The sequence below is a fragment of the Mastigoproctus giganteus genome, chromosome 12, assembly GCF_048544385.1.
Source record: "Mastigoproctus giganteus isolate SK-2022 chromosome 12, ASM4854438v1, whole genome shotgun sequence".
Classification (NCBI taxonomy): domain Eukaryota; kingdom Metazoa; phylum Arthropoda; class Arachnida; order Uropygi; family Thelyphonidae; genus Mastigoproctus; species Mastigoproctus giganteus.
In genome coordinates, this window is record NC_143586.1 from 164,241,358 (window position 1) to 164,268,554 (window position 27,197).

A 27,197-nucleotide genomic window follows, 5' to 3' on the forward strand; every position below is an offset into this window, starting at 1 on the left:
ATAGAGTAAGTAGCCTGTGGATTTTGCTGACATATGTTTAATTTTATAATGGATCAGATCTGATCCAATGGCACTTGCCTTAAGATTAGAGTTATTAATTCTTCTATGGTAAAAGGTCCATTATAAGGAGAAGAATCCTTATATCTCAAGTTAATTAGCTGCTTTTCGTTTTTCTCTTTCGGGAACAGGAAGTCTGGAGAGTAAAAGATGTTGAAAAGATGAAAGAAAAGGTCTTCCTAAGAGCACTGGCTATTGCAGTTCAGTCTGCAATAACATATCCATTATGTTCCCGGACTGATGAAGAGTGCGAAAAGCCCAGATTTTGTCCCAAGATTGCCTTAGTGTTGGTTGATTGGTTAATAGTTGATGTAAAGTGCATCTACAATTCCTTTTGGCTCTAACAGTGTTATAGTGTGCTTTGGCACATGCACATTTAAAGAGCTAAGAGATTAAAGGTGGTAGGATATCTTCAAAATATCCCAAAATTTTGTTTAGGAAACAAATATAAAACACCTATCCATTTTGCTTCCCCTCCACCATTTCCCAAACCTTGGGTTGGGAAATGGTGGAGGGGAAGCAAACTGTAATTGCAGCTGATGAACAATGTTTTCTGTGATTTATGCCAATGCATCCTTGATAGGCTCCTAACTAGTGGCGAGCTGAGAATATTTTAACAATGGGCTCGCACTTTTGCCGACTTTTTGATGTGAAACATCCTTTGGGGGTGGGGGGTACATACCGAGTAAATCTGATCGGTCACGGAAGTGATGTCACCTGAGGCATCTGCCAGAGGCGCTTCCCACACTGAGACCACTGGTCTGTGTGGAGCACTCACTAGTAGTATGATTAGATTAGAGCGAGTGACGCATTTTTCATGACCAGTACGATATCTCGAGTTCTAACTTTGTGGAATTTTTGAATAGTATGACGTCACAATCATACTTCCTGCAGGAAGTATGCGTCACAATCATACTTCCTGCAGTTACTACTGCAATAAGTATGTTGCAAGTATTTGTCATATGACTGCAACAATACAAAGATTTGTCAACAATTTCTTTTTCGTCTCGCATTTCTGCATAAGCAGCTGTTCGAGGCACCTAACATTCCATTGTTAGATGCAGAGACATTTAGATATGTTGCAACAGCAAATATACATCTCTTACTTTAGTTATCATAAATCCATTGTATATTGTCTTCCAGAAATTATGGAAATTTGTGAAAGATTAATAAAATATTTACAATACAAAAGCTCTTTTATTTTGTAATCAATATATACAAATCAAAATATCTAAAAGAAATGCGAAGGATGTTTCACATAAAACCATCTAACGTGCGTGCTCGGCAGACACGTGACTTTTTTATTATTTTTTTTACAACTAGGGAAATATAATGGATACATTTTTTTTTCATACATTTTTTGTGTACCTTTTCTAGAAAAGGTACACAAAAATCACAGATTACAAGAAAATAATTATTATTATTAGCCATATGGAAGCCGAAGGCTTATGCTGCACCAGTCAAAAAAAATTTCCAAGTTACCCTGGAGTGGGGGGGAATAAGCAAGAAAGAGAAGAATGATGATATCCAGCTCAGGACCCTGGGTGTGCCAAGCCCATACTGACCAGAGGTGAGCCTCTGGGGTTGATGCACAAATATTCAAGAAAATTTTATTCTAAAAATTGCCATATGCAATTTACTTCTTTATATTTGTTTTTGATATTCTTTGCTCAATAGCTGAGCTATTATTACGGAGGAATGATTTGACATAATGATCCGGATCAAACTGAAGCAATGGTTTTCCATTTAGATGTATGGTCATCATAATTTGCAATGTGTTTAATTGTCAACATTATTCATTCATTTATTCATTCACACGATATTTTTTTAATCACACTGAAAGCTCGCTCAGCTTCAGCATTGCTAATCGCAATGGTTTCAAAGATATTTCTGGCTTTCTTAATTGAAAAGGGAATTTCACTCGATTTTAAAGATAAACTGTCTTTGACAAAATCTCTGAAATCATTAATTTATATTTCATATTTTATCAGAAAACAAATTTCTTATTCAGTTTTCACCGTCTTACCACCGAGACAAAAGTTCTTTCATATTACATGATTTCTGGTAGCATACGTTTAATTTCTTTCAATGGTATCATTATTTTCTTTATTTAATTTAAAATCACCCCATTTAGCATTTTTAGCATTAGCATTAGTAGAGGCATTTGATGCAAGAAAGCAAGCTTATGCAGCATCAGCCAAAAAAAAAAAAAAAAAAACACTGCCACTTCACCCCTCTGTTCGTTCAAAATACCTGTCCAGCTGAGCCTTAAACTTATTTAGGCTATCAACTTCCACGACAAGGGATGGAAGTCTGTTCCACCAACCAACCACCCGCTGGCTAAAGGCAAATTTCCGCACGTCTATCCTACATCTGTCTTTCCTCAATTTGAATTTATGCCCTCTCAGGTGATTATTCTGAGCAAGAGGAAGAATCCCATCAGCATTGAGCATGCTCAAACCATTCAAGGCTTTATACACGTCTATCAGATCACCTCGCTGGTGCCTAGTCTCCAGACACTGTAATTTGCAAAACTTAAGCCTTTCTTCGTAAGAGCACCCCTTTGTTCCATTCACTAATCTTGTTGCCCTTCTCTGCACTCGTTCCAGCAGCTCTACATCCTTCTTGAAATGAGGCCTCCAGACCTGTATACTCTAGGTGTGGCCTGACCAATGCCTTATACAAGGGAATAATCACCTCCTTATTCCTGCTAGAAAAATTCCTATATATCATTGACAATACAAATCTTGCAGCCCGTCTGCACTGCTCAGGGAATTTCATATCTGCCTGCACAACCACCCCCAGGTCCCTTTCATTCTCTACCACTGTCAGTGTAGTACCACAGAGTTGATACGTTGCTCTGGGGTTGCTGTTTCCCATGTGTAGTACTTTACATTTATCAATGTTAAACTTCATTTGCCACCTCTCAGCCCATCTGCTCAAACTTTCCAGATCCTGTTGCAGCAGCATAGTGTCAGTAGTGTCCTTGACAACCCTGCCTACTTTGTATCATCTGCAAACTTCGACATTAAGCTTGATATACCATCATCAATATCATTTATGAATACAGAAAACAATAATGGACCCAACACTGAGCCCTGAGGGACTCCACTAATAACATTAGTCCACGACGAGCAGTGTCCATTGATTACCACTCTCTGTCTTCTCCCCCATCAGCCACCCCTTTATCCACAGCAGCAATTTGCCTCCAATGTCACACTGCTCCAATTTGTGCAGCAGTCTTCCATATGCAACCGTATCAAAAGCCTTTCTAAGATCCAAGTATATAATATCAAAGTTATTCCCTGCATCCAATTCCTTTGTGACTGCATCATAGTATCCAATCAAATTGGTCAGGCAAGACTTCCCCTTAACAAAACCATGCTGTGTCCGAGCTATAACTGAAGTCTTGTCTAAATGATCCTGCAGTACTTCTTTAACTAGTGCCTCCATTAATTTTCCTGGAGCAGAAGTTAAACTCACAGGTCTATAATTAGTTGTGTCAGCCTTTGATTCTCCTTTGTGAATTGGGGTCACATTTGCACATCTCCAGTTTGTGGGTACCTCCCCTGAGTCCAAGGAAGCTCTCATAATTATGGCTAAGGGTTTACTTACTTCCTCTGCTGCCTCCATTAATATAACTGGATAGATCCCATCCACCCCAGGTGCCTTTCTTGTGTTTATCTTCAACAATTTCTCCTCCACTTTACTCTCAGGTATTACAAGATTCTCTAGCTTACTGCCAGAGTTGAATACACCTCTGGCTTTACCCTCGTTAAATAACTCCTCATGAGTGAATGTCGATGCAAAATATTCATTTAGTTTGTTAGCTACCTCAGCAGGATCATCAACAGTTGACCCATCGACATCAAGTGGATCAATCTGATTCATGCCCTTCCTTCTAGAGTTTACATAAGTAAAGAACTCTTTACTGTTTTTCTTTGCATCCCTTGCCAAAGATTTCTCGTAATCTGCCTTTGCCTGCCTAACCTCCTTTGTAACTTGGTTACAAAAGATCAACTTGTATCTATCATAGGCTTCTGTGTCATGTGTTAATTTGTATGTATCCCATGCATGTTTCGTTTCTGCCATATGCCTCATCAGTTCATCTGACATCTATTTAGGCCTAACCTTGAACAATATTTCTTAGTTGGTACGTAAAGCCTAGTAGCTTCCAAGATAAGTTCTTTGAATGCTTCCCATTTTGCATTTGCTGTTGGTAACATCATCAGTTGGTCCCACTGTATAGAATTTAAATACTGTCGCAGTCCATCGTAGTCGCCTTTACGAAAGCAATAATCCTTCCCTTTACCCCTTATGGTAGTTACCTCTTTGAGTAAATCCCACTTCAGCACACTGTGATCACTGCCACCTAGTGATTCATTTATCTGCAGATTCTTAATGCATGAGAATCACTGCTGATAATCAAATCAAGAGTATTCCTCTCTCTAGTTGCCTCCCGAACATGCTGATGTAGAAAACAATCATCCAATAAATCCACAAAAGCCTTGCTAGTGTGTGAGTGACCAGCCCCCAAATTCCAGTCAATATCTGATAAATTAAAATCTCCCATTATAAGACTCTCTGATTTACTGGCCCACTCTATTTCCCTGTACAGTTTCTTATTGTACTCATCAGAGTCATTAGGCCTATAGCACACTCCTACTCTCAATTTTGATCTCCCAATGCTTATGTCACACCAAACTGACTCGACACTGCACTGTCCAGCGATGTCCACTGGCTTCACTTCCTTGGATTTTATGTATTTCTTAACTAATAGCATAACCCCTCCTCCTTTCCTATCCAGTCTATCCTTTCTGTAGACGTTGTACTCCCCAAATTCCAGTTCTGCATTCCTTATATCTGTGTGACACCACGTCTCTGATATCCCAACAATATCTGCCTTTGATGTTTTGAGCAATAAATCAAATTCATCAAATTTATTTACTAAACTCCTAGCATTGGTGTACACACAAGTATACATGCACCTATTTCTATTCTTAGCTACCCTAACATAACCCATGTGTTTACTTGTACCGCAATGACTCCCAGCAGTCTCTGAAATATCCTGCATCTTGTTTTTCAGGCTTCTGCTCATTCCAATAGAAGCAGTGCAAGAATCTCTTTCACCTCTGCCGGTGGCTACTGTTAATCTATTCGTCTTTGTCTCCCCCCAAGCTAGCAGTTTTCTGACCCACCTAACACTGCCTCGATAGCATCAGCAAATATTCTTGCGCCCTTTCTATTTAAGTGTATCCCATCCCTGTAGAAGCAATCTCTCCTGTTAACAAGTACAGTCCAGGCTGAAAAAAATTCTACCCCTTGAGCCTTGCACAATCCCTCCAGGGCCGAATTGATTGACAAGGCTCTCATCATCTCTGAAATCATTAATTTATATTTCATATTTTATCAGAAAACAAATTTCTTATTCAGTTTTCACCAAGTTGTGCCACCGAGACAAAAGTTCTTTCATATTACATGATTTCCGGTAGCATATGTTTAACATTTCTTTCAATGGTATCATTATTTTCTTTATTTAATTTAAAATCACCCCGTTGCATTAATAACTTATCCTTTAAGGATAAAACAGTGCATTTAATAACTTGTAATGAGGTAATTTTACTGTTCTTACTTTCAACTTTGATTCCTTAAAATTCTTTCAACTTCAACATGCTCTCAATTTTAGCTTCATAATTTCCTTCAGAATTTTTCAAATTAACAATAGCATTCATAAATCGAATAATTAATTTATCTGCTTTTACCATAGTGAATCTGTAAAGCTCCTGCAGGATGTCAATCATTAGTGGTAAATCGTTAAGAAATTCCAGATTTAAAAGTCGATTTAACAATCCCGAATATTTAACTTCTGATTTAAAATGTTTGCACTATGTAGGATAATTCCCTTAACCTGCAATTACCATCCTCCGTATTTGGTGCAATTACCTTTCCGCATCCTCTGTATTTGGTGGTGACGGGCTCGAACCCCGGTCTAATCAAGAAGCGTGTGCTACGCACTGCTGCTCCTTCCCACCTGGCTACGGAGGTGCCCTCTGAGACTAATGCATGTCACGGTCATATGGAGGTATGACCTCCATATGACCGTGACATGCATCAATTGCTTACCTCGGGTAACCTTGAGTGCAGTGCTGCCACCTACACTTCAAACTTGATATAAATTTGCCTACCCGTAATTTCTACCTTCTTCATTTTAGGGTTGCATCGTTTATGAAACACCCTGTAGAATTACCATGTTATATGGGGGTTGCCTGTATATAATTTTAGCATCCTACCTCCATATTATCCTATCCAAGCACCAACCCATAAGCAAATACTGACACTTTGGCACTAAAAGAAAAAAATAAATAATAAATAACAAAAAAAAAAAAAATTTGGGAACCAGGGTGACAACTTCATGAAAGCATTTTCCAATGTGAAAATTCTCGAACATTTCCATATCTGTAATGACCTACTTATTACCAGCAAAATGAATATATATGCCCCATGTGGTTAATAAAGACAGATTCAATTTAAGCTCATGGCCAGTTCTGGTAAGAAGAAGGCCATGTGAATGTTCATGGATTTTTACAGTGGCAGATGTCTCCATGAAGTTGTCACTGTGGTTTCCAAATTTTTATTTCATTTTTCTTCTCTTAGTAAGGGTCAATATTTGCTAAGAGTGGGTGGGGTTTTGGTATTATTTTGGGCAGCTGTTGTATCTTTGAAAGATTCTATGTTGCTTTGCATGCTAAGTGGCTCGTGCTTCTTAATTTTTTTTTTTTTTCTGTAATTAATTTTGTTTTCTTTAATTTTGATTTATTTTAATTGGTTGAATGGCAGACAACACCCCTCCCAAACTAAATGTTGTAACATTTATCAGGGGAATTTCTTATGCAATATAAAATTGTTAATTTGAGACATCATCATTAATCAAATATTTTTGTTAAAGAATGAAGTACAAAACATTAAGCAATTTACAAAGTGAGACATGGAAACAGTTTGAGAGTTACAGTACCAAATCAGTCAACACTTGTATAAATGAATTATAATTTCAAAAATATTCATTTTAAATTGATGATATCATTAGCATAAAGAAATTACTACAATATAAGCCAAGAATAAATTATATAAACTGCTAAAAAATGATTCTCAAATTGTAAATTTTAAAATTCATTTATTAAAATAACTTACCGGCATAGTTTCTGAACCCATATTAACAGCAAGTCCTGTCTTCAACTGTGTGGTTGCCTTATAAAGAATTAATAAAAATGCCCTGAATATCCACAACTCATTTTTTCTCATCCTTTAAATACTATAAGCCAGGGATTCTAGTGATATGTGAATATACCAAAATGAAAGCATCCCTTAATAGAACTTTTCGGTTATGAGGAACTTCAGAGTGAGCTCATGAAAGAAAATTTGCAATTTTTATTTAAAAAGAAGTAATGAATACACAATTATTTCAGGCAAAGGGCTCTCAAATTTTATTGCTTTTTAATATATTTCTGTTAAACGAAATTTTAATCCATATTTATCATTAACACAAATCGAGAAACCACATTACATCAGCCTGATTTTTTTCTTTAAAATTAACCAATTACTGAGTCATATTCAATGAAAAAAGCTATTCCACTGTATTAAACTTTTAAATATTTTCTAAGTAACATAAATTTGAGGTTAACTTTTTAGATGATGTTTAATTTAAACTGAAACTGATCTTCTGGCAGCAGTCTACAGATCTTTATTCTGGCAGTATATGACCTGCATTTTTGGTGGTACAAAACTGATAAAAAAAAATGAGATTTCCCCCCCCCCCACAAAAAATAAGCATTGAAAGGATGGAGGAATAAAAACTTATGAATATTTATCATTGTTTTTAATGGTTAGTACTCATATTATAGAACTAAAAATAGTTTCAAAATGGTATTAAAGACTGTTTATCAAGCTTTTTACTATACTTCACTTTTACCTACCATTATGAACAGTAAACTAGGCATCTAGATAGCTCCAGAAATTTAACTTTCCTATCATAAAACTCCATCAATTTTTTTTTTATGGTTTTAATTCCACATCATTATCTTCAACAAAATCAATTAAATCTTGGAATAATTATCTCTCAAATCTCTTTGCTTTTACTGGTCATTAGTGCATGTACGAGCAGAAAAATTATAGTTTCCTCTAACTAGTGCATATATATGATGTAAAGACAATGAATAATTTCTGAGACAGTTTAAAATGTATCATCCATAATCCAGTATTGTGCTTATGACAACCACAGCATGTTTGTTTTAGTTGTAAAAATAAGAATCCTTTTCTCTTCAATTGCAGAATCTCATACATCCCCATTTAAAATTTTGCATAAAAGAGTTGGAATATTAATTTCTTCCAATGACTGTGGTTCTGATGATCTTTCTACTTTTCATATTTGTTTACTTTCTTAGGGCATTTTTTGATAGCATATATGGCTGAATATCTTGAGGAATACTGATAAAGAATTAATAAAAATGAACTTGAATGATTTAGCATAACAGATCCCTTGTTTCTTGAACTTGTATCTTTATTTTATCAATAATTTTAGTAACAGTAGCAGCACTTGTTTGAGAAACATGGTAGTGATCCACAAAATTTCACATATGGTGATGTAAACTGAAAATTATTGTGGTCCTCTAACTTTGGAATTTTCTGATTTTCCTTTCCACAGCACTCCAATTTCAACCCATTTTTATTTCACTATTAAATAGCTATATGCAATGATTCTGTTGTTTCATTTTTAAGAAGGGATATTACAAATTTCATTCATTTGGGAAGACGAACTGAACTTTTAGTTCAGTTAATATGAATTGATTAATTAATTAAGTTCATGAGTGGGGAAAATATCTCAGAAACTCGATGGTAAACAAGCAGTTTTCAAACTTGAAATCCATTAATCATTTTAAACTGCTCTATTTGAAATAATTTAAAATTAAATTAGAAATTAAGGTTTATAGAAAGAAAAGTATCCTACCTAACTTAGAGAATTAACTTAATTGTCTACTTCACGAACAATATTTTAAGTAATATAATCTGAGATTATATTAGTTAAATTTTTTATAGAAAGAAACAAATGTGATCACTTAGAATTATTTTTAGTCAAATCTAACTGTAATTACAAAGATAATACATTTTAATCTTTAGAAATTCATCAAGCAGCTCACATTTTGAATAAAGACTGTTTTAAAACTATTTTATTATTAACATATTTAAAGAACAGAACAGATAATTCAGAATTTTGAATTTGTGGAGATTTAGTTTGTCAATATTTTGGCTCAAAAGATATATCTCAAACAATTATTTTAGTTTTCTCTATGCTGTCTGTTCGTCTTTCATTAAAAAAAGACACAAATTACTCACTACATACTTTAGGTTTCTCCAGTCCTTATCTATCAATTATCTTGGGATACCACGATTACAGTATGCACATCAGTCTCAAAAATCCTTCAGAAGGCTAATAAGCACACAAACAAAATATTGACATGGAAATTGATAATCTCTTTAAATTCTATAAGCTTCTTATTATGACTCAGTTGTTACTACTGATATTTCTGTCAATTCCTGTATTTTCATACTTGTTCTTTGCCTACATATGGGCAGCTCTCATCATTCAGTACCATTTAAAGAATGTACGAATATTTTTAAGAGGGTATTACATATAAACAATAAGAGTTAAACCTTTGATAAATTTATTTTTTTATTAATAAAAAATGAAAACAGAACAAAGAGAAACAAAACAAACCGGAATGATCCCAAATTCATCACTTGGTTGGCTGGCTCTTCCTAATGTCCTTAAGTTTCCGCTACCAACTCTGTCATTTTCTTCATAGTTTCGTAACTCAAGCAGAAGTGCCTAAAATTAAAAAAAAAATGTCAGTATCAAAATTACAAAAAAAAAAAAAAAAAAAACCTAATAGATCAATTTTCATTTTCAAATAAAGAAAAAAGAAAAAAAAATGGATCTTATTTCATATTTTGCTGTCAATTTGGCAATCATTCATAAGGGTCATGGTGTAAAAACTGAAAAATGCTCATATATATTATAAGTAATATTATTCGAGTTACTGCATACAGTAATACAAAATATATAATTTTTACAACTCATAATGTAAGATACATTATTTGTAAATAAACTAGCTCGTTATTACTAGTATTATAAGTAATGTCTAAAAAAAGAAAAAAAAAACTACCTACATCATCTGTCCATTCGCTCAACTAGTTTGTCTGTTATTTGTTATTTGGTTTTTTTTTTTAGGAGCATTAGCAACTAAGGCCATATTGCTCCGGGATATGCGGTGGTCATTCCCTGACCTTTCCGCATCCTCCGTATTTGGTGGTGACGGGCTCGAACCCCGGTCTAATCAAGAAGCATGTGCTACGCACTGCTGCTCCTTCCCACCTGGCTACGGAGGCGCCTTAGTTTGTCTGATCCTTCCTTAAATTTATTCTAACTACTAACTTCAACAACACCAGATGGAGGTTTGTTTCAACAATTATCCTCTAGTTGAAAACAAATTAGCATTGGCAAATGATGCAAGAAAGGAAGCTTATAACAGCATCAACCCAAAAAAAAAAAAAAAAAACAGGAACACCTCCCATTTCATCCATTCATTTCCTCCAACGATTTGTCTAGTTCTTCCTTGAATTTATTTAAACTATCAACTTCCACAACAACAAATGGAAGCTTGTTCCAACAATCAACTGCCCATTGACTAAAGGCAAACTTTTGCACATCTGTTCTGCAACTGTCCTTCCTCAATTTGAATTTGTGGCCTCTCCCTCATGTGTGTGGGCTGAGCAAGAGGAAGAATCACATCAGCAGTGAGCTCGGTCCATTCATAGCTTGTGCTTGTTTGTAATGAATGAGGTTGGTATTAGTTGGGTTGAGACTGAAGTTGTTCCATGTTTGTTCCCTTTTGGTTACAAGACAATCATTGTTCCACCAAGGTTTGGGGTGTATTGTTAGTATTGCATGTATTGGGGTTTTTTTTTTTTTTTTTGGTATGGCATCATTAACAGTTTCTAGCAATATCTTTTTAACATATGTGACTGCTTTTCTAGGTGAAAACTGCTGAGTTGTCTGCAAATCCAGTGTTGATAGAGTGATATTTTGTCCAATTTGCTTTCTCGGGTTTCCATTTTGGATTTCTGTTAAGAATATTAGGAGTTTGGCCTAGCAGTTAACTATAATTGGAAAGTAGTTGCTGTAGAAAGGATCAGTAAATGCATTGCACCTCAGTAAGGGGAAGAGATTTGAAGAATATATGGACAGATCAATTACAGCATTTGTGAAAGGTGGGAAGTAAAAATATGTAGGGCACCCCATCATTAAGAATAACAAGATTGTTATCATCTATGAGTTGTTAGTATGTTTTCCTTTTTGGCCTATGAAGTTGCTATTTCATAACAAGTTATGACAGTTAAAGTCTCCTAGGATCAAGTATGGCGAGGGTAACTGCACATCACAGTTTAGCAGCACATATAGAGAACACATAGTTATCGGTATACCTATGGCAACTTGGATAGTTACTGCTTCAAGAGGAGTGTTAAGTTGTGTCTCTTTCACAGCAATATTAAAGTTGTTAAGAATTGCCACCTCTTCATGTGTTGTGCCATGCTGGATCCTGTATTTTTTGTAAATTGTATATCTGCTTATGTTAGGAATATCTTGTGGATTTAGATGTGTTTCTTGTAGGCAGACACATAAAGCAAAACACACATATGTTTTGCATTATGGGGTCATGTAAGCAAGGAAACACAACAGTTACATTGAATGAATGTGTCTATTAAATATTTCTTATTCTGTTCTCTATATGTGCTGCTAAACTGCACATCACAGTTTAGCAGCACATATAGAGAACACATAGTTATCGGTATACCTATGGCAACTTGGATAGTTACTGCTTCAAGAGGAGTGTTAAGTTGTGTCTCTTTCACAGCAATATTAAAGTTGTTAAGAATTGCCACCTCTTCATGTGTTGTGCCATGCTGGATCCTGTATTTTTTGTAAATTGTATATCTGCTTATGTTAGGAATATCTTGTGGATTTAGATGTGTTTCTTGTAGGCAGACACATAAAGCAAAACACACATATGTTTTGCATTATGGGGTCATGTAAGCAAGGAAACACAACAGTTACATTGAATGAATGTGTCTATTAAATATTTCTTATTCTGTTATTTGTTGTTTTTAAGAAATATTTTAGAAAAAATGGTTTGCCTTTATCCATGTCTTCTTCAATAAATATTCTATTACCTCCTCTTCCTCTAATTTCCTTTTATCAATGCTCATCTCATTGTGAAAGTTTTGTTAGGTAATACTTTTCTTTTCCTTGTCTTTCTGATTGAAGGGAGGCTTTCAGGTGGGTCTTTAACAGGTGTGTTAATTGTTTGGCAGAGAGCATTTTCTCAGACCTGACTGGAAAAAGATTCATTAGGAGGTATAGTTAAGTTGATTTTCCTTTCTATGGATTGGTATTTACAAGTGATATGTGTGTATGTTTGTTTTCCAGTGTTATTTGGAATGACACTTTAGCCTATTGGTAAGATACATTATGTTGTACTTTGTATTTCTAGATGGATATTTCAGTTTCCTCAGTCACTCCTTGATCACACATCTTTAAATAGGCTGGTCTTGGTCACAGTTTGGGCAGTTAATCTGGGAGAAGAATTTCAATTTTGGGAGTAGTACTCTGAGGATCCATTTTTTTCACAAATGGGAGTTCCTCTGCAAGCCACTTGTGCATGTCCAAACTTTTGGCATCTATAACATCTCAGGGGGTTTGGAAGTAAGGGCTGAAATTGCAAATAACTAGCTTTGATAGATGTGTGATGGTACAGAGAGTTAAACATAAGGATTATACTGCATGTAAGAATAAGGTTACCATCATGCCTGGTTGAGATTCTTTTTACCTCAATCACTTCTTTATCTTTAAGTTCAGTTAAAAGATTTTCTGTCCTGAAACATTAAGGAGGTCTCAATCTGAAACTCTTTCTGATGTGTTTAACAGTGTTTGCAGGATCACTGTATCTGGAAACCCTCCAAAAAAAAAAGCTGACACTCAGTGGCCACTCCTGAGTGTTTTGTATTAGTTATTTCAATGAGGATGTCAACCAATCTCCAATGCTCAACAGTCTTTGAGGATCCAGCTATGCTTACAAGTTCTTTTTAAATCCTGAAAGGCAATAATTTTCCTACAGGGAGTTGGTAGAATACATGAGTAGGAATGTCGGATCCATGTATGTCTTAATATTGTTTTTCTGCCATTTGGCAGTCCCAATAATGGAGGTCATCTGTCCTTGTCACCTGGGCTGCAGTTGGAAACCTAGAGCGATTATTGGTATTCATGTTTATTCTTTATTGCCTCTAAGGGATTATCTTTTCAACTCAGATGACTGGCCCACCACTGGGGAGGAAGAAGCAGTGCCACTTGATGACAAAGCACAGATGTTAATAGTAGTAATTTAAATTAAAGAAAAATTAGAGGTTCTATACTAAGACTGACTGCATTATTTCAGGGTTCTTGCAACCTGGAAGCAAGTGCAGTTGCTCTTGCTCAAATGTTGTAAGGATATGTTCACTCTACGTCCACTACCTTGCTAATACATAGTGGACATAGAGCAGATTTGTTCACATTTTGCACTTTCAATTCCTACTGTACTCATCAGTATCACATATACTACGGTCACTAATTCATTTTGTTCACATTTTGTATTAGAAAATATGTAAGTTATCATATTTTTATACTAAATATTGTAGCTGTCAATTTTTGACTTTCAAAAAGCTGATAGTTAGCTATTACTAAGCAGCAGGAAAGAGGAAAGGGTTTTGGTGTTTTTTGCCAAAAAAGGATGTTTTTTTTAAGTTTATATTCACTAAAAATTAAATTTCACTAACAAAATACACATTCTATATTAAAATACAACCCCCCCCACGTTGCATATCTTCATAAATGCTGAGTAAAAGTTTTGTTTATAACAATGGCACTGCAGTTTACCTTGGCTGTCAAGAGCATTTTCAAAATGGCACCAGAAAGAGAAAATTTGAATGTTTTTTTTTTTTTTTTACCTGGTTGAATATTCTCTGACAGTCATCATTTAAGGAATTATTAAAATGCTAGGAATTACTTGAGGTAATTTGTATTATCATGTGCTTCCCTGTGCACTTGTTGGTTCCTCAACCAAGGACTACTGCACATCAATTTTTTCTTTCTTTCTCTTTTCATAATAGCATCTGGTAAGTTTCATATTGAAACTGATAGAACTAATTTGAAAAATATCTATTTCTTTACCTTAAATGATATTTAAAAGAACTGAAAACATAACTTTTTTTTTGGTTCGAAAAACATTCCACAAATTCACTTTTTGATGACGAACTGGTTTTCTCCAAATATGATTATATTTAAGCTAATGTTAAATAGCATTTAATTTAACACTTCTGATTTAATACTTAAGCAAATTACTATCACTGAATTCTATTCAGAGCTGGCAGGCTTTCAACTACTGTAAGGAAACACACATTAGAATTTAGAATTTATGACAAAGTTGGCTGGCCACCAAACTAAGTCTGAAATTTATCAAATATATTCATAAAATCATACAACTTCTGTTATGGGTGTATTGAGTATTTTAAGTTATAACACTTCATTGGATCATACAAAGATTTCTTCTTTTTTTTTTTTTTTTTTGTGGATAACTGAACAATTATGGCAAACTGTTCTCAGGTGTCATTGCTGAGCCATATTCTTTAACAAAATTAAAAGAAAACTGATTAAAAAAATTCTGATCTTAATGCAGTTTTTGCTATTTTTTGGAAAAATAAAAAGATGGAGAAAAATGGTATTTTTGAAATAAGAGAAATGTTTATGATGTCAACTCTAATATAATGGTGAGATAAAAAATGGGTCAAATCGAGTAAAAAAAAATGGATTCTCCACTGTAAATTTAGAGAGCAGGCAGCTCTGAATATATAACTCATTGCAGTCTGAATTCCTTTTTTGGCAAAAAATTAATAAAACATCAAGTAAATATTACAAAATATTTTTATTTCCTTTTAGTCATATGGTGCAAGGAGTCCCCAGGCTTTTATTACAGAACACACAAAAAAAAGGTGAATTAAATATAACGTACAAGGGTGGTTCAATAAAGAATTGGCCTGACTCAGCTGCAGAGGTGCTAACCTGTTGATTCTTGGCACAGGTTTTAGTCCTTCTCTACATAGTCACCGTGCAGATTTACACATTTTTCCCATTGATGGATGAGGCTACATCTACCATTTTTGTAGAAGTGGTGAGGTTTGGTCTTTGAACCAAGACTCTGTTGCAGAAATGAGTGTCTCGCCATCAGGAAAGTGGGTCCCCGAAGAAATGATTTGAGGGAAGGAAACAAGAAGTTCGATGGTGCAAGATTGGGTGAGTAGGCTGGATGGGGCAGTATTTCAATCCACAAAGTGACCGCTTGCGTTGTTGCAAATTTCAGAAGTGTGAATTGGGACATTGTTTTGAAGCATTCTCACACCTTTGGACAGCATGCCACGCCTTTTTTTTTTGATTTTCTCCCATAATTTTGTGAGTAAGTTGGCATAATAGGCACCTGTAATTGTTCTACCTTTCAGCAGTCATTATTACGCCTTTCTCATCCCAAAACATTGTCAGCAAGACCTTTCCTGCTGATGCTTGGACCCTTGCCTTCTTAGGGGGTAGGGAATCATGATGTCGCCATTCCATGGACTGCTTTTTACTTTCAGGATCAAAATGGTGTATCCAACTTTCATCCTGAGTGATTAAATGAGAGAAAAAGTCTTCCTCGTTTTTTTGGCAAAGGGCTAACAACTCTTGTGATTTCTGTTGTTGATCAGCCTTCTGGAAACCAGTCAATAATTGGGGAATCCATCTTGCACTCAATTTCTGTAAATGGAGTTGCTCACAAAGGACTGTTTCAACAGAGCCCACACTAATCTTCACCTCCTGGGACAATTCACGCACAGATATCTGGTGATCTTCCATGATTAACGACAACTTTCCTGATTGTGCTCATCAATGGCTGAATGGAGACAACCTGGAATGGGCTCAGATTCTACCGATGTTCGAACACACCTAAACTGTCTATGCCAGGGCTTCACAATGCCATAGGATGGGGCTTCATCCTTATATACAGCAGTCATCTCCTCGTGGATTTCTTTAGGAGATTTTCCCTTCAAGAACAGATACTGGATTACAGCTCTGGCTTCAACTTTGTCCAGATGCTACTTTGTCACATGTTCAGCTCTGTAAGAGAAAAACAAATTACGACACAGGGCTGAAATTTTACATCTTTAGTACAGAGATATGTTAGCATTAGCATTAGCATTAGCATTAGTAGAGGCATATGATGCAAGAAAGCAAGCTTATTCAGCATCAGCCAAAAAAAAAAAAAAACAACCACTACTCCCATTTCACCCCTCAATTCGTTCGAAATACCTGTCCAGCTGAGCCTTAAATTTGTTTAGGCTATCAACTTCAACAACAAGCGATGGAAGTCTATTCCACAAACCAACCGCCCGCTGGTTAAAGGCGAATTTCCGCACATCTATCCGACATCCGTCCTTCCTCAATTTGAATTTATGCCCTCTCAGGTGATTATTCTGAGCAAGAGGAAGAATCCCATCGGCATTGAGCATGCTCAAGCCATTCAAAGCCTTGTACACCTCTATCAGATCACCTCGGCGATGCCTAGTCTCCAGGCTCTGTAATTTGCAAAACTTAAGCCTTTCTTCGTAAGAGCAACCCTTTGTTCCATTCACTAATCTTGTTGCCCTTCTCTGTACTCGTTCCAGCAGCTCTACATCCTTCTTGAAATGAGGCCTCCAGACCTGTATACAGTACTCAAGGTGTGGCCTGACCAATGCCTTATACAAGGGAATAATCACATCCCTGTCCCTGCTAGAAAAATTCCTGTATATCATTGACAAGACACCATGAGCTATTCTTGCAGCTCGTCTGCACTGCTCAGAGAACTTCATATCTGCCTGCACAATTACCCCCAGGTCCTTTTCATTCTCTACCACTGTCAGCGTAGTACCACAGAGTTGATACGTTGATCTGGGGTTACTGTTTCCCATATGTAGTACTTTACATTTGTGAATGTTAAACTTCATTTGCCACCTCTCAGCCTATCTGCTCAACCTTTCTAGATCCTGTTGCAGCAGCATAGTATCAGTAGTGTCCTTAACAACCCTGCCAACCTTTGTATCGTCTGCAAACTTGGACATTAAGCCTGATACACCATCATCAATATCATTTATAAATACAGAAAACAACAATGGACCCAACACTGAACCCTGAGGAACTCCACTAATAACATTAGTCAACGTTGAGCAGTGTCCATTGATTACCACTCTCTGTCTTCTGCCACTCAACCATCCCTTTATCCATAGCAATTTGCTATGGAATGCCACACTTCTCCAATTTGTGCAGCAGTCTTCCATGCGCAACAGTATCAAAAGCCTTTCTAAGATCCAAATATATAATATCAAAGTTATTCCCTGCATCCAGTTCTTTTGTGACTACATCATAGTATCCAATCAAATTGGTCAGACAAGACCTGCCCTTAACAAACCCATGCTGTGTCTGAGCTATAACTGAATTCTTGTCCAGATGATCCTGCAGTGCTTCTTTAACCAGTGCCTCCATTAATTTTCCTGGAACCGAAGTTAAACTAACAGGTCTATAATTACTTGTGTCAGCCTTTGATCCTCCTTTGTGAATTGGGGTTACATTTGCACATCTCCAGTCCATGGGTACCTCCCCTGAGTCCAAAGAAGCTCTCATAATTATGGCTAGGGGTTTGCTTACTTCCTTTGCTGCCTCCTTTAATATAACTGGATAGATCCCATCCACCCCGGGTGCCTTTTTTATGTTTATCCTCAACAATTTCTCCTCCACTTTCCTCTCAGTTATTAGAAAATCATCTAGCTCACTGCCAATGTTTACTTCACCTACGACATTCCCCTTCCTGAATAACTGTACAATGCTACACAAAAAATATCACGACTCTGCAATACGTGGAAGTAGGTGAGGGCGATTCTTTATTGAACCACCCTCGTATGACTGATTTTTTTTAATGTCCCTTATTAAATCAAATTAAGGGAACTTACAAAAATTCAAAACCAAAATAATAATTATTTTATGCACAGGTTACTGACTTAAGTGCAGATTACTTGTAATCCATGAAAATCATTGGCAGCCTGGGTTAGGCTGCCAACTGGTGATCCTTGATACATATTGCTGCAAGTATTTCATTTCTTTAAATTTTCATATTTACAACTAATTGTTATTTTCCTGGACATATTTTGGATTTGTTTTGTAATGCTTTGAAGATTCTTGTAAATGTTAATTTACAGGAATATAAAAGTAACATTTATTTTCCCTTTATTATGTTCTCTAAATAATTGATAAGTGCTGAAGGTGAATGCATGTATGTATATATGTTTATTTGGTTCCATCAACCTGTTCTTAACCCTGTAGTCATGGTGCTAACCACCTATGAAATATGACTTAAAAATAACAAGCCTGCATTAATTGTTGGCCGAAGATAAAAAAAAAAATCTGTGATTTTCTATACAGGGTGTCTAAATATATTGGTATAAATGTTTAGGGGAGGTAGGTAACAGCTAAAGGAATGTGAATCGCATAGGAACCCATAACCGGAAATGTCATGGGAAAGTAGTAGCAGAGGCATAAGAAGCAGAAATGACACAAGACATTAATTAGTGGCAAACATTTATTTGACATAATATTAACAATGGAGTACGAGATGGATGCATTTCATGATGTTACAACAGATGCTCGAAGGTTCCACCATGAGACGCGATGCATGTGTGACACCGATGCAGCATGGATTGGTGGACACAGTCGAACACACCCGGAGTTTCTTTGACAGTAGCAGCAGCGCAGATGAGTCTCGCCACGAGATCCATTTCCGTTTCCACAGGCGATTCATACATAATAGACTTGAGGGCCTCCCACAGAAAGAAATCAAGGCTCGATAAATCAGTGAGTGTGGGGGCCAGGCAATGGGTCCACCACGGCCAATCCATCGACGCCCAAAATGCCTGTTCAAATGGTCACAAACACACCTTCCATAATGGGCAGGCGCCCCGTCATGTTGAAACCAAATGTTGCGTCTCACATTTGCTGGAACATCGTCAAGTAACCCTGGTAGAACTTGTTCAAGAAAGATCCAATATTTAGCGGAGTTCATGCGGGATGGTAACAGGTATGGGCCGACTAAGTAGTCACCGACCATACCTGCCCACAGATTTATTGCGAAGCGATGTTGTGCTGCATGGGGGGCGCACACCGTGTGGGTTCTCGTGAGGCCACACATGAGCATTGTGCTGATTGAATAATGCCTTCCTGAGTGAAATAAGCCTCATCCGTGACCAAAACATAGGCTGGAAAATTCAAGTTTTGAACACTTTCTTGGAGAAACCACTGCGCAAAAGCCACATGTGCAGGATGATCTTGGGGGAGCAGTAACTGAACCCTTTGGAGATGAAAGGGGTGTAAGGAATCGTCGTGCCAGACACGCTGTAACTGCAACGAGACACTCCTAAAGCAGAGGCAACGACACAGGCTAGTCGGATGGGTAAAGTGCCTGCCTGGCAACCCAAAGGTCGCGGGTTCGATTCCCGCCTCGGACTTGGATCAAAGTACTGCAAAAACCTTGGGAGGTGCATTATGGCCACAGAAGCTTATGCGCCAACAACTACCAAAAAAAAAAAAAAAAACGGCACGCGCTGGTGGTAGGATTATTCTGGATGGCATTCAACACACTTTCTTCCATGGTGGGAGTTCGTGTTGAACATGGTCTGCCCTCACTACTCCTGTTACCTCTAAATGACCCATGATCGGGGCGCCTCCATAGCCAGGTGGGAAAGAGCAGCAGTGCATAGCACACGCTTCTTGATTAGACCGGGGTTCGAGCCCGTCACCACCAAATATGGAGGATGCGGCAGGGTCAGGCAATGACCACTGCATATCGCGGAGCAATATGGCCTTAGTTGCTAATGCTCCTAAAAACCAAATAACAAAAACAAAGACCCATAATCGCACAAATTTTGATGCACACGCGCAAACAAATGGTGGTCCAGTACATGTCTGTCTGGGAAGTGATCTCCATAAATTCGTTGAGCGGCTCATCCATTGCCTTCTGCTAATCCATACGCTAGGTGCATGTCTCCCAGCTCACAGTTCGTATATCGATGCATGCTCTTCGTGTAGCGACTACTTTTTTTTTTTTTTTTTTTTTTTGATTTGGTAGTTGTTGGCGCATCGGCTTCTGTGGTCATATTGCACCTCCCAAGGTTTTTGCAGTACTTTGATCCAAGCCCGAGGCGGGAATCGAACCCGCGACCTTTGGGTTGCCGGGCAGGTACTTTACCCACTCGGCTAGCCCGGTCGGCGTAGCGACTACTGCTTGAATGAGTAAACCAGAAAATTTCCCTCTTGCGAACTGATGAACAACGCCGTGTACCGACTTACGGTGGCGTTTCTGGTTATGGGTTCCTATGCGATTCACATTCCTTTAGATGTTACCTACCTCCCCTAAATGTTTGTACCAATATTTTTGAGACACCCTGTATAGACAAATATTCAATATAGACAAAGTTTTAATTGGTATGGTTTTGAATTTTCATTTATCATTTTTCAGGGTTATAGCATGATTTCACCTAGCAGGTACAGCCTACTATTTTTGTTCTACTTTTAACTCGTAGTAATGTCAGCTTGGAAAAGCGACTGCTACTGATGCTACAAAACTTAGATATAATGGTTATAAATTGTCTTTTTGAATCATTTGAAATAATCCTTATTATTTTTGAATAATAAACATGACACAGAAAGCAATAGTCACTTAGGAAGAGAGAGTGATGCATAATACTCAAATTTTGAAAAAATTTGAAAATGAAATGAATAACAACATCTAATATAGGCATGTTTTTTAAATTTTTTTAAAACTATTTATACATATAAAAGTAAAAACATGTGCACATTTTAAAATGGAAAATGGATGAGGCTAATAGTTTCACCTTTACATTTTATGCCTATAATGTTTTTTTTAATTTAACAGAATTTTTTTTTTGTTTTTTTGAAATTAGAAGCTTTTTTCACTCACTTTTTTAAAATATTTAATTGTTTTATTAAAATCTAAAAAATGTATCCATTAAGTATTGCAATCTATTAAGAAAAGATGAAATATAGGTATTACTCCAAGCAGAATTCAAAAAAACTCAAACTTTTTCCAGGTATAATACCACCATTTTTATTACAATCAGGGGCACCACTAATTTTTCTCATTGTATTGTCATCATATCATCGATTTTATGTTGTATGAATGGAAAATGAAATTTACTGTGTTTTTTTTTCATATATTTTATTGACAATTATTGTTTTTGTCCTAATTCCCAATTTTCTATAGGACCTTAGTCTTGCCAACCATGGTTTTGCCAAATGTAGTACTTTTCAGGAGAGTATTCCCCATGGTTGGCAAGGGCTTCCTGTAATGTAACCATCCAAAATCTAGAGAATTCCAAGATCCAGAAAGGATCAGGTTCCAAAGTTACCAGATTTACCAATTTTCTTGTACCAAAGATATTGTAATAACAAATTCGCCTAAGTTAAAATCAATACAAAGCAATAATTTTTCACTTACCTGTTTCTTCTGAGAGAGGTCTCTAATGGTCTCCTGCTCAAAATTAGCATCCAACATGTGATGTCGAAGCTCTGATGAAGTTGGTAAATAACCTCGAACTATAACATTAACAGAAGATCATTATATTTGTCTAGTATTTCACACAAGAATTTTCTTAAAGAGAAAAGAAACCAAGCATTATTAGTAAACAAGTTAGGAAAGAGTATGCTGCTCTGCAAAACTCTGAGGGTAGCATGGTGTAGTTCATATCTCATTCTATGACTTGCTAGACAGAATCTCACAATGTCACTGAAACTATTTTTTTAAGTATCCATTACTTATTCATTCTTTGTATTTTTCAACTATCATCATCTGATGTTTTCTGTAAATATACTTTTAAATAGTATACCAGCAGAAATTCAGTTTAAATCAATGGGTAATAGGTTTCTATTTGTTGTTATTGTTGGGTTTTAGGTGCATCAGCAACTTTGACCACATTGGGTCACTGTGTTTCAACTCTGTACAAGTGTGTGTGTGTGTTTGTTCTCAGGACAATGTATATTGTGAAAGCTGAAAACCCAGAATAAATCAGAGGAATAATCCCCCCCCCCTCTCTCTCTCTCTCTCTCTCTCTCTCTCTCTCTTCATCTGAGGTCAGCTAACTACAGCCCTGATTGAAGAAGTCTTAAGAAATTCCTCTTCAAATGAGTGACAAGAGGTGAAACCACTATACTCTCATGGAAGATGGTTCCTATTTATGTACCTTCACATTTCTGCAGTTTCTTGTCTATGAAACTTGAGTTTAGAATCCAATAATATTAAAGTTAGAAGTATGAAAGGAATGGACTATAAAATGCATAGCTATTCTAATATCTTTGTACAAATTGAATTACAAGTGACTTAGACGCATACATTTAAATTGAATCCATTTCATCATATGTTTTTTATCATCTTTATTGTGTGTGTGTGTGTGTGTGTGTGTATATTGTTATACATACAATAAAGATAATGCATGTACATTATTATGTTTATTTTTTATGTGAAAAATCTTTTATCAAACTGGCAATTTTGTTACAATGCAGCACGAGTTTAAAGTGAAATTTATTTGCAGAAAAGGTCCATAATGATCAATGATTTCGAGGTTAGTGAAGAAATATGAACAGTCTAGTTCTGTGACAGACAATAAGAAGTGCACTGTTGAAAGAAAGTAGTCAAACTACAAGAGTAGAGGAAGTGATTACAAGAGCCCAAGAAATCTAAGAAATGATTATTGCAACAAGCAGATTTAAAAAAAAAAAAACTGCTACTTTAACCACTGCTCAAAAAGATTTAAAATGTTCCCATACAAAATGGAAAAATCTGATTGACACTGACAAATAAAGACAATTCCCCTTTTGTGATTAATAAAATCAATATTTAGAAAATAATACTTTTTTTTACTGCAATAATAAACCTCTGCATACTGAAAAATAAATGCTGTAGTGTATATCAGCTAGCATCATTGGGCTTGTCTATCTGGTTTTTGAATTTTAATTTTTAATAAATAATTTTTATTTATTGCAGTTAATGCAAAATTCTATCTGAAGCTCCTTCAAGAATACTTTTGTCCCCAACTCAAAATAGGAGTAAAGGTGGAGGAAATATTTGCATTTTTCCAGCAAGATAGGGAAAGATATAAAACAAATGTCATTCTTCATTTCTTGATTAATGATAGCATCTCTCAGCAATATTTTGGATAATGTGGGATGGAATAGAATTGGCCACCATGCCAGACAGATCTGAAACCTACGACTATTTCCCATAGCGATTCGTGAAGGACAATCTACATGCCACTGACCACTGAAAGAGTGAAATGTGATATCACAGCTGTGTGGTGGAGGGCATTTCTGAAGAAAATTTGGCTAAAGTTATGGTAGACTTTAATTGGTCTTCAATGTACAAGGATCACATGTTGATTATGTTTCTGTCTCTAAAACAAGCTCTCATGTCTCATGGATTTAATAATTCCAGATACGCCAATAGCAGTGTATCACATCAAAAATGTATAGGCATTCAAACTGTTGTTGCTTTCCTTGAGATCCTGTAATGTTTATTCTTTTGGGAATATTTACGTATTGTTATATGCTTTACTGTATATTGTAATATGTTTAAGTGCAATAAAATTACTTCTTCTCAAGGATTCTATGGTCTCAAATAAATATGCAACATGGGAGTTTCTCAATCTTTTCAGAGTTTTGATGCAGAGAGAATGAATGGCAAGCTATGTTCAAAATCCATAGAGCTGCAAAAACTCTAGTAAGAATAATTGGTGGTGATCACTAATAAAAAAAAAAAAAGCAGGTAAGCCCAAATTAGACACTACAAAATTAGAACACTACATAACAAACATAGGGAGGTGGTGTAATTCAGCCAGATGGACTAAATACATGTATAAGCTATAGAGTGGAAGGAAGTCAGACTTTTGGTGCACTATAAAAAAAAAAAAAAAAACTGCTTACGTGTTTCACTCTATTCAAATTGTATCTAGGTAACTATTCAGTGGATTTGTGAATTTACTCAAACCACTTACCTCAACAACTCATGACGACAGCTCATTCCAAAGATCAAATTCTTACTAGTGAAAAACTTAATGCCTCGTATAATTCTTCCCCATTGGAATAAATTTTTGTCACCTGGTTCTAGAATAATTTATTACCATGAAAATTTCCCCTTCATTCATTTACTATCCCCTTTCAAAGACATAAACTTCAAATAAATCTAACCCCCCCCCACCCCCAAGCTTTGCAGTCCACATATTTGAAGTCTCTCCTCTGGGCAGCCTTTAACCAATCACCCTTCACACACACACACACACACACACACACACACACACACACACATGGACCTTTTCAAGAGGTTATATTTTTTTAGGTGTGGCTTCCACATCTGGACACAGTATTTGCAAGCAGTCTCGCAACTTCCTTATGCAGTGGAATAACTTTTCTGTCCCCAAAAGCAACTGTCTGATAAATCAATGATAGGACACTAAGGGTCCTCCTTGCTGCTGAACTACACTGTACAGGGAATTTTGTGTCTCTTTATACAGGGTGTCTATAAATGGTGGGAATACTTTCAATAATTTATTGCACTTGGAGTAAGAGAGATACCATTTACTTATTTATACCATGAAAGAGAAAACATGAAAGTTTCCCATTTGTTACTGCCGAAGTGTATAGTTCCATCATTCACTGCCAGTTGGTGTTACCTGTCGTACCTCTATAGGATAGCCCAGTTACAGTGTAACTGGGCTATCCTACCTTGATATGGTTCAGCAATGGTTGATGCCTTAAGTTCAGGAAGATAGTGATGACTTTATTTACCAGCAAGACAGGGCTCCTCCCAACTTCCATAATGACGTTTGGGCCTACCTTAACACCAAGCTACACAAGCACTGCATTGGATGTGCTGGAGAAAGGGTCGAATGTTTCTTGAAATGGCCACCGAGATCACCGGACTTAACTCTGTGTGAGTTCATCTTGTGGGGCTACATAAAGGATTGTGTTTATGTACTACCTTAGCCACATGACATTCAGGAACTAAAGCAGAGAATTGAAGAAGGCTTATGTTAGACCACACCTGGAATACTGTGTTCAAGTATGGAGACCGCACCTAAAGAAAGACATCAAGCTTCTTGAAAGAGTGCAAAGACGGATAACTCGCCTGGTGAGATCGGCAAAAGGGCGTCCTTATGAAGAAAGTTATTTGTTATTTGTTATTTGGTTTTTAGGAGCATTAGCAACTAAGGCCATATTGCTCAGGGATATGCAGTGGTCATTCCCTGACCTTTCCGCATCCTCCGTCTTTGGTGGTGACGGGCTCGAACCCCGGTCTAATCAAGAAGCGTGTGCTACGCACTGCTGCTTCTTCCCACCTGGCTACGGAGGCGCCTATGAAGAAAGACTTCGAATATGTGAGTTGCAGAGTTTGGAAACTAGACACCTTAGAGGAGATTTGATTGAGGTGTTTAAGGCTCTGAGAGGCATCAGTAAAATGAATGAGGATGAAATTTTCAAGATTATAAATGATGCTAGAACTAGGGGACCTAAATTTAAGTTACGGGGGGGGGGGAATGTTTAGATTGGACTGCAGGAAGTTTTATTTTAGCCAGCGAGTTATAAATTACTGGAATAAGTTGCCTTCATGGGAGGTAGAAGCTGACAGTTTGGGGAAATTCAAAGGTCATCTGGATAGTACTTTCGGATAAGGGAAGCGCATAGGATGATAGGTTTAATTTCCTTTAATTTTATTAATTATTAGTTTATTTTTTTATCATTGTTTTATTCGGTTTTTTTTTTTCTTTTTGGCTGGTGCAGCATAAGCCATAGGCTTTCTTGCACCATGCGGCCATTATTAATACTAATACTAAGAAGCTACCACCACGATCACACAAGATATATTGGACAGGGTATGTCCAGAGTTCGATTACTGTGTGGACATTTGCCATGTCACACTTGGTTCCCACATTATTATTACTGCTCTTATATTATTTCTCTCTGACTGGGGGATTCCACTCTGTGAAATCTCACTGCTACCAAGTACACAGGGTGGTTGTAATGTCTGGTGTTACTGTTGGTCGAGGAAATCTCTGACTATCCTACAGGTGTTCAGGATTGCGACTTTCTGGAGTTCCTTGTAGGTGTTCTCTGGGAGACCTATTGCTGCTAGGCTGCTATGTAGAGTCTTTGGCACCATACCGGTGGTTGACACGATGATCGGGATGGTCGATACTTCTTGCATATGCCACATCTCCTTGACCTCATGTCTCAGGTTCGTGTACTTCCTAATTTTTTCCTCATGGGTTTTCTGTACTTTGCTAGTGTTGGGCACCGCTATGTCAATCAGGTCCACAAGGGCTTTGTGTCCGGTCTGTTGTGTGGGATGGTCTTATCCGTTATTATGGTGTGGTCTCAGTACAGCTTGTGGGTTCGGGTCTCTAGTACTGCCTGGAGTTCATACTTGAAGTATGATACACTTTCTTTGGTCAACTGGTATTTCCTCGCGTGTCTATGAGTGTACTCAGTCTGGGTGATCACCTTGCACCCCGCAGTGATGTGTTGGATCGTTTCTGAGGCCAGGTGGCATCATCGACACGTGTCATCTGACATTCCAGGCTCCTTTGCAATGTATTTTCTTAGGTAAGAGAATTTTTATGATGCTTTGGTAAACATCGGCTGTCACAGTTTATTAAAAAAATATGAGCCCAACTATCTTTCTTCAAAAGATATGCCAGACCAAACACTGATTTTTTAGGTAATTGCAATTGGGGGGGGGGGGGATTTGCGGATACTCCATATTCTCCACTTCTCCAATTTTGAACGAAAGTAGCCACTAAGTTGAAAACACACTTTGTCAGTGAAATAAATTTTATCCAAAATTTCAATACAATCACAGTACTATCATTGGTTT

The 27,197-nt window shown here is 36.8% G+C and overlaps 1 protein-coding gene across 1 annotated transcript in view; it reads right to left on the reverse strand.

The window, feature by feature from the left end:
* Positions 1–27,197, reverse strand: part of LOC150077566 (BBSome complex member BBS2-like) — a 196,657-nt gene that overhangs the window by 65,615 nt on the left and 103,845 nt on the right. Inside the window, exons 8-10 of the mRNA XM_090386874.1 lie at positions 21,774–21,871; positions 9,827–9,937; positions 7,246–7,302 (exon numbers count right to left, since the gene is read on the reverse strand). Coding sequence (XP_090243000.1) covers positions 7,246–7,302; positions 9,827–9,937; positions 21,774–21,871 — 266 coding nt within the window. The remainder of the gene's footprint in view (positions 1–7,245; positions 7,303–9,826; positions 9,938–21,773; positions 21,872–27,197) is intronic.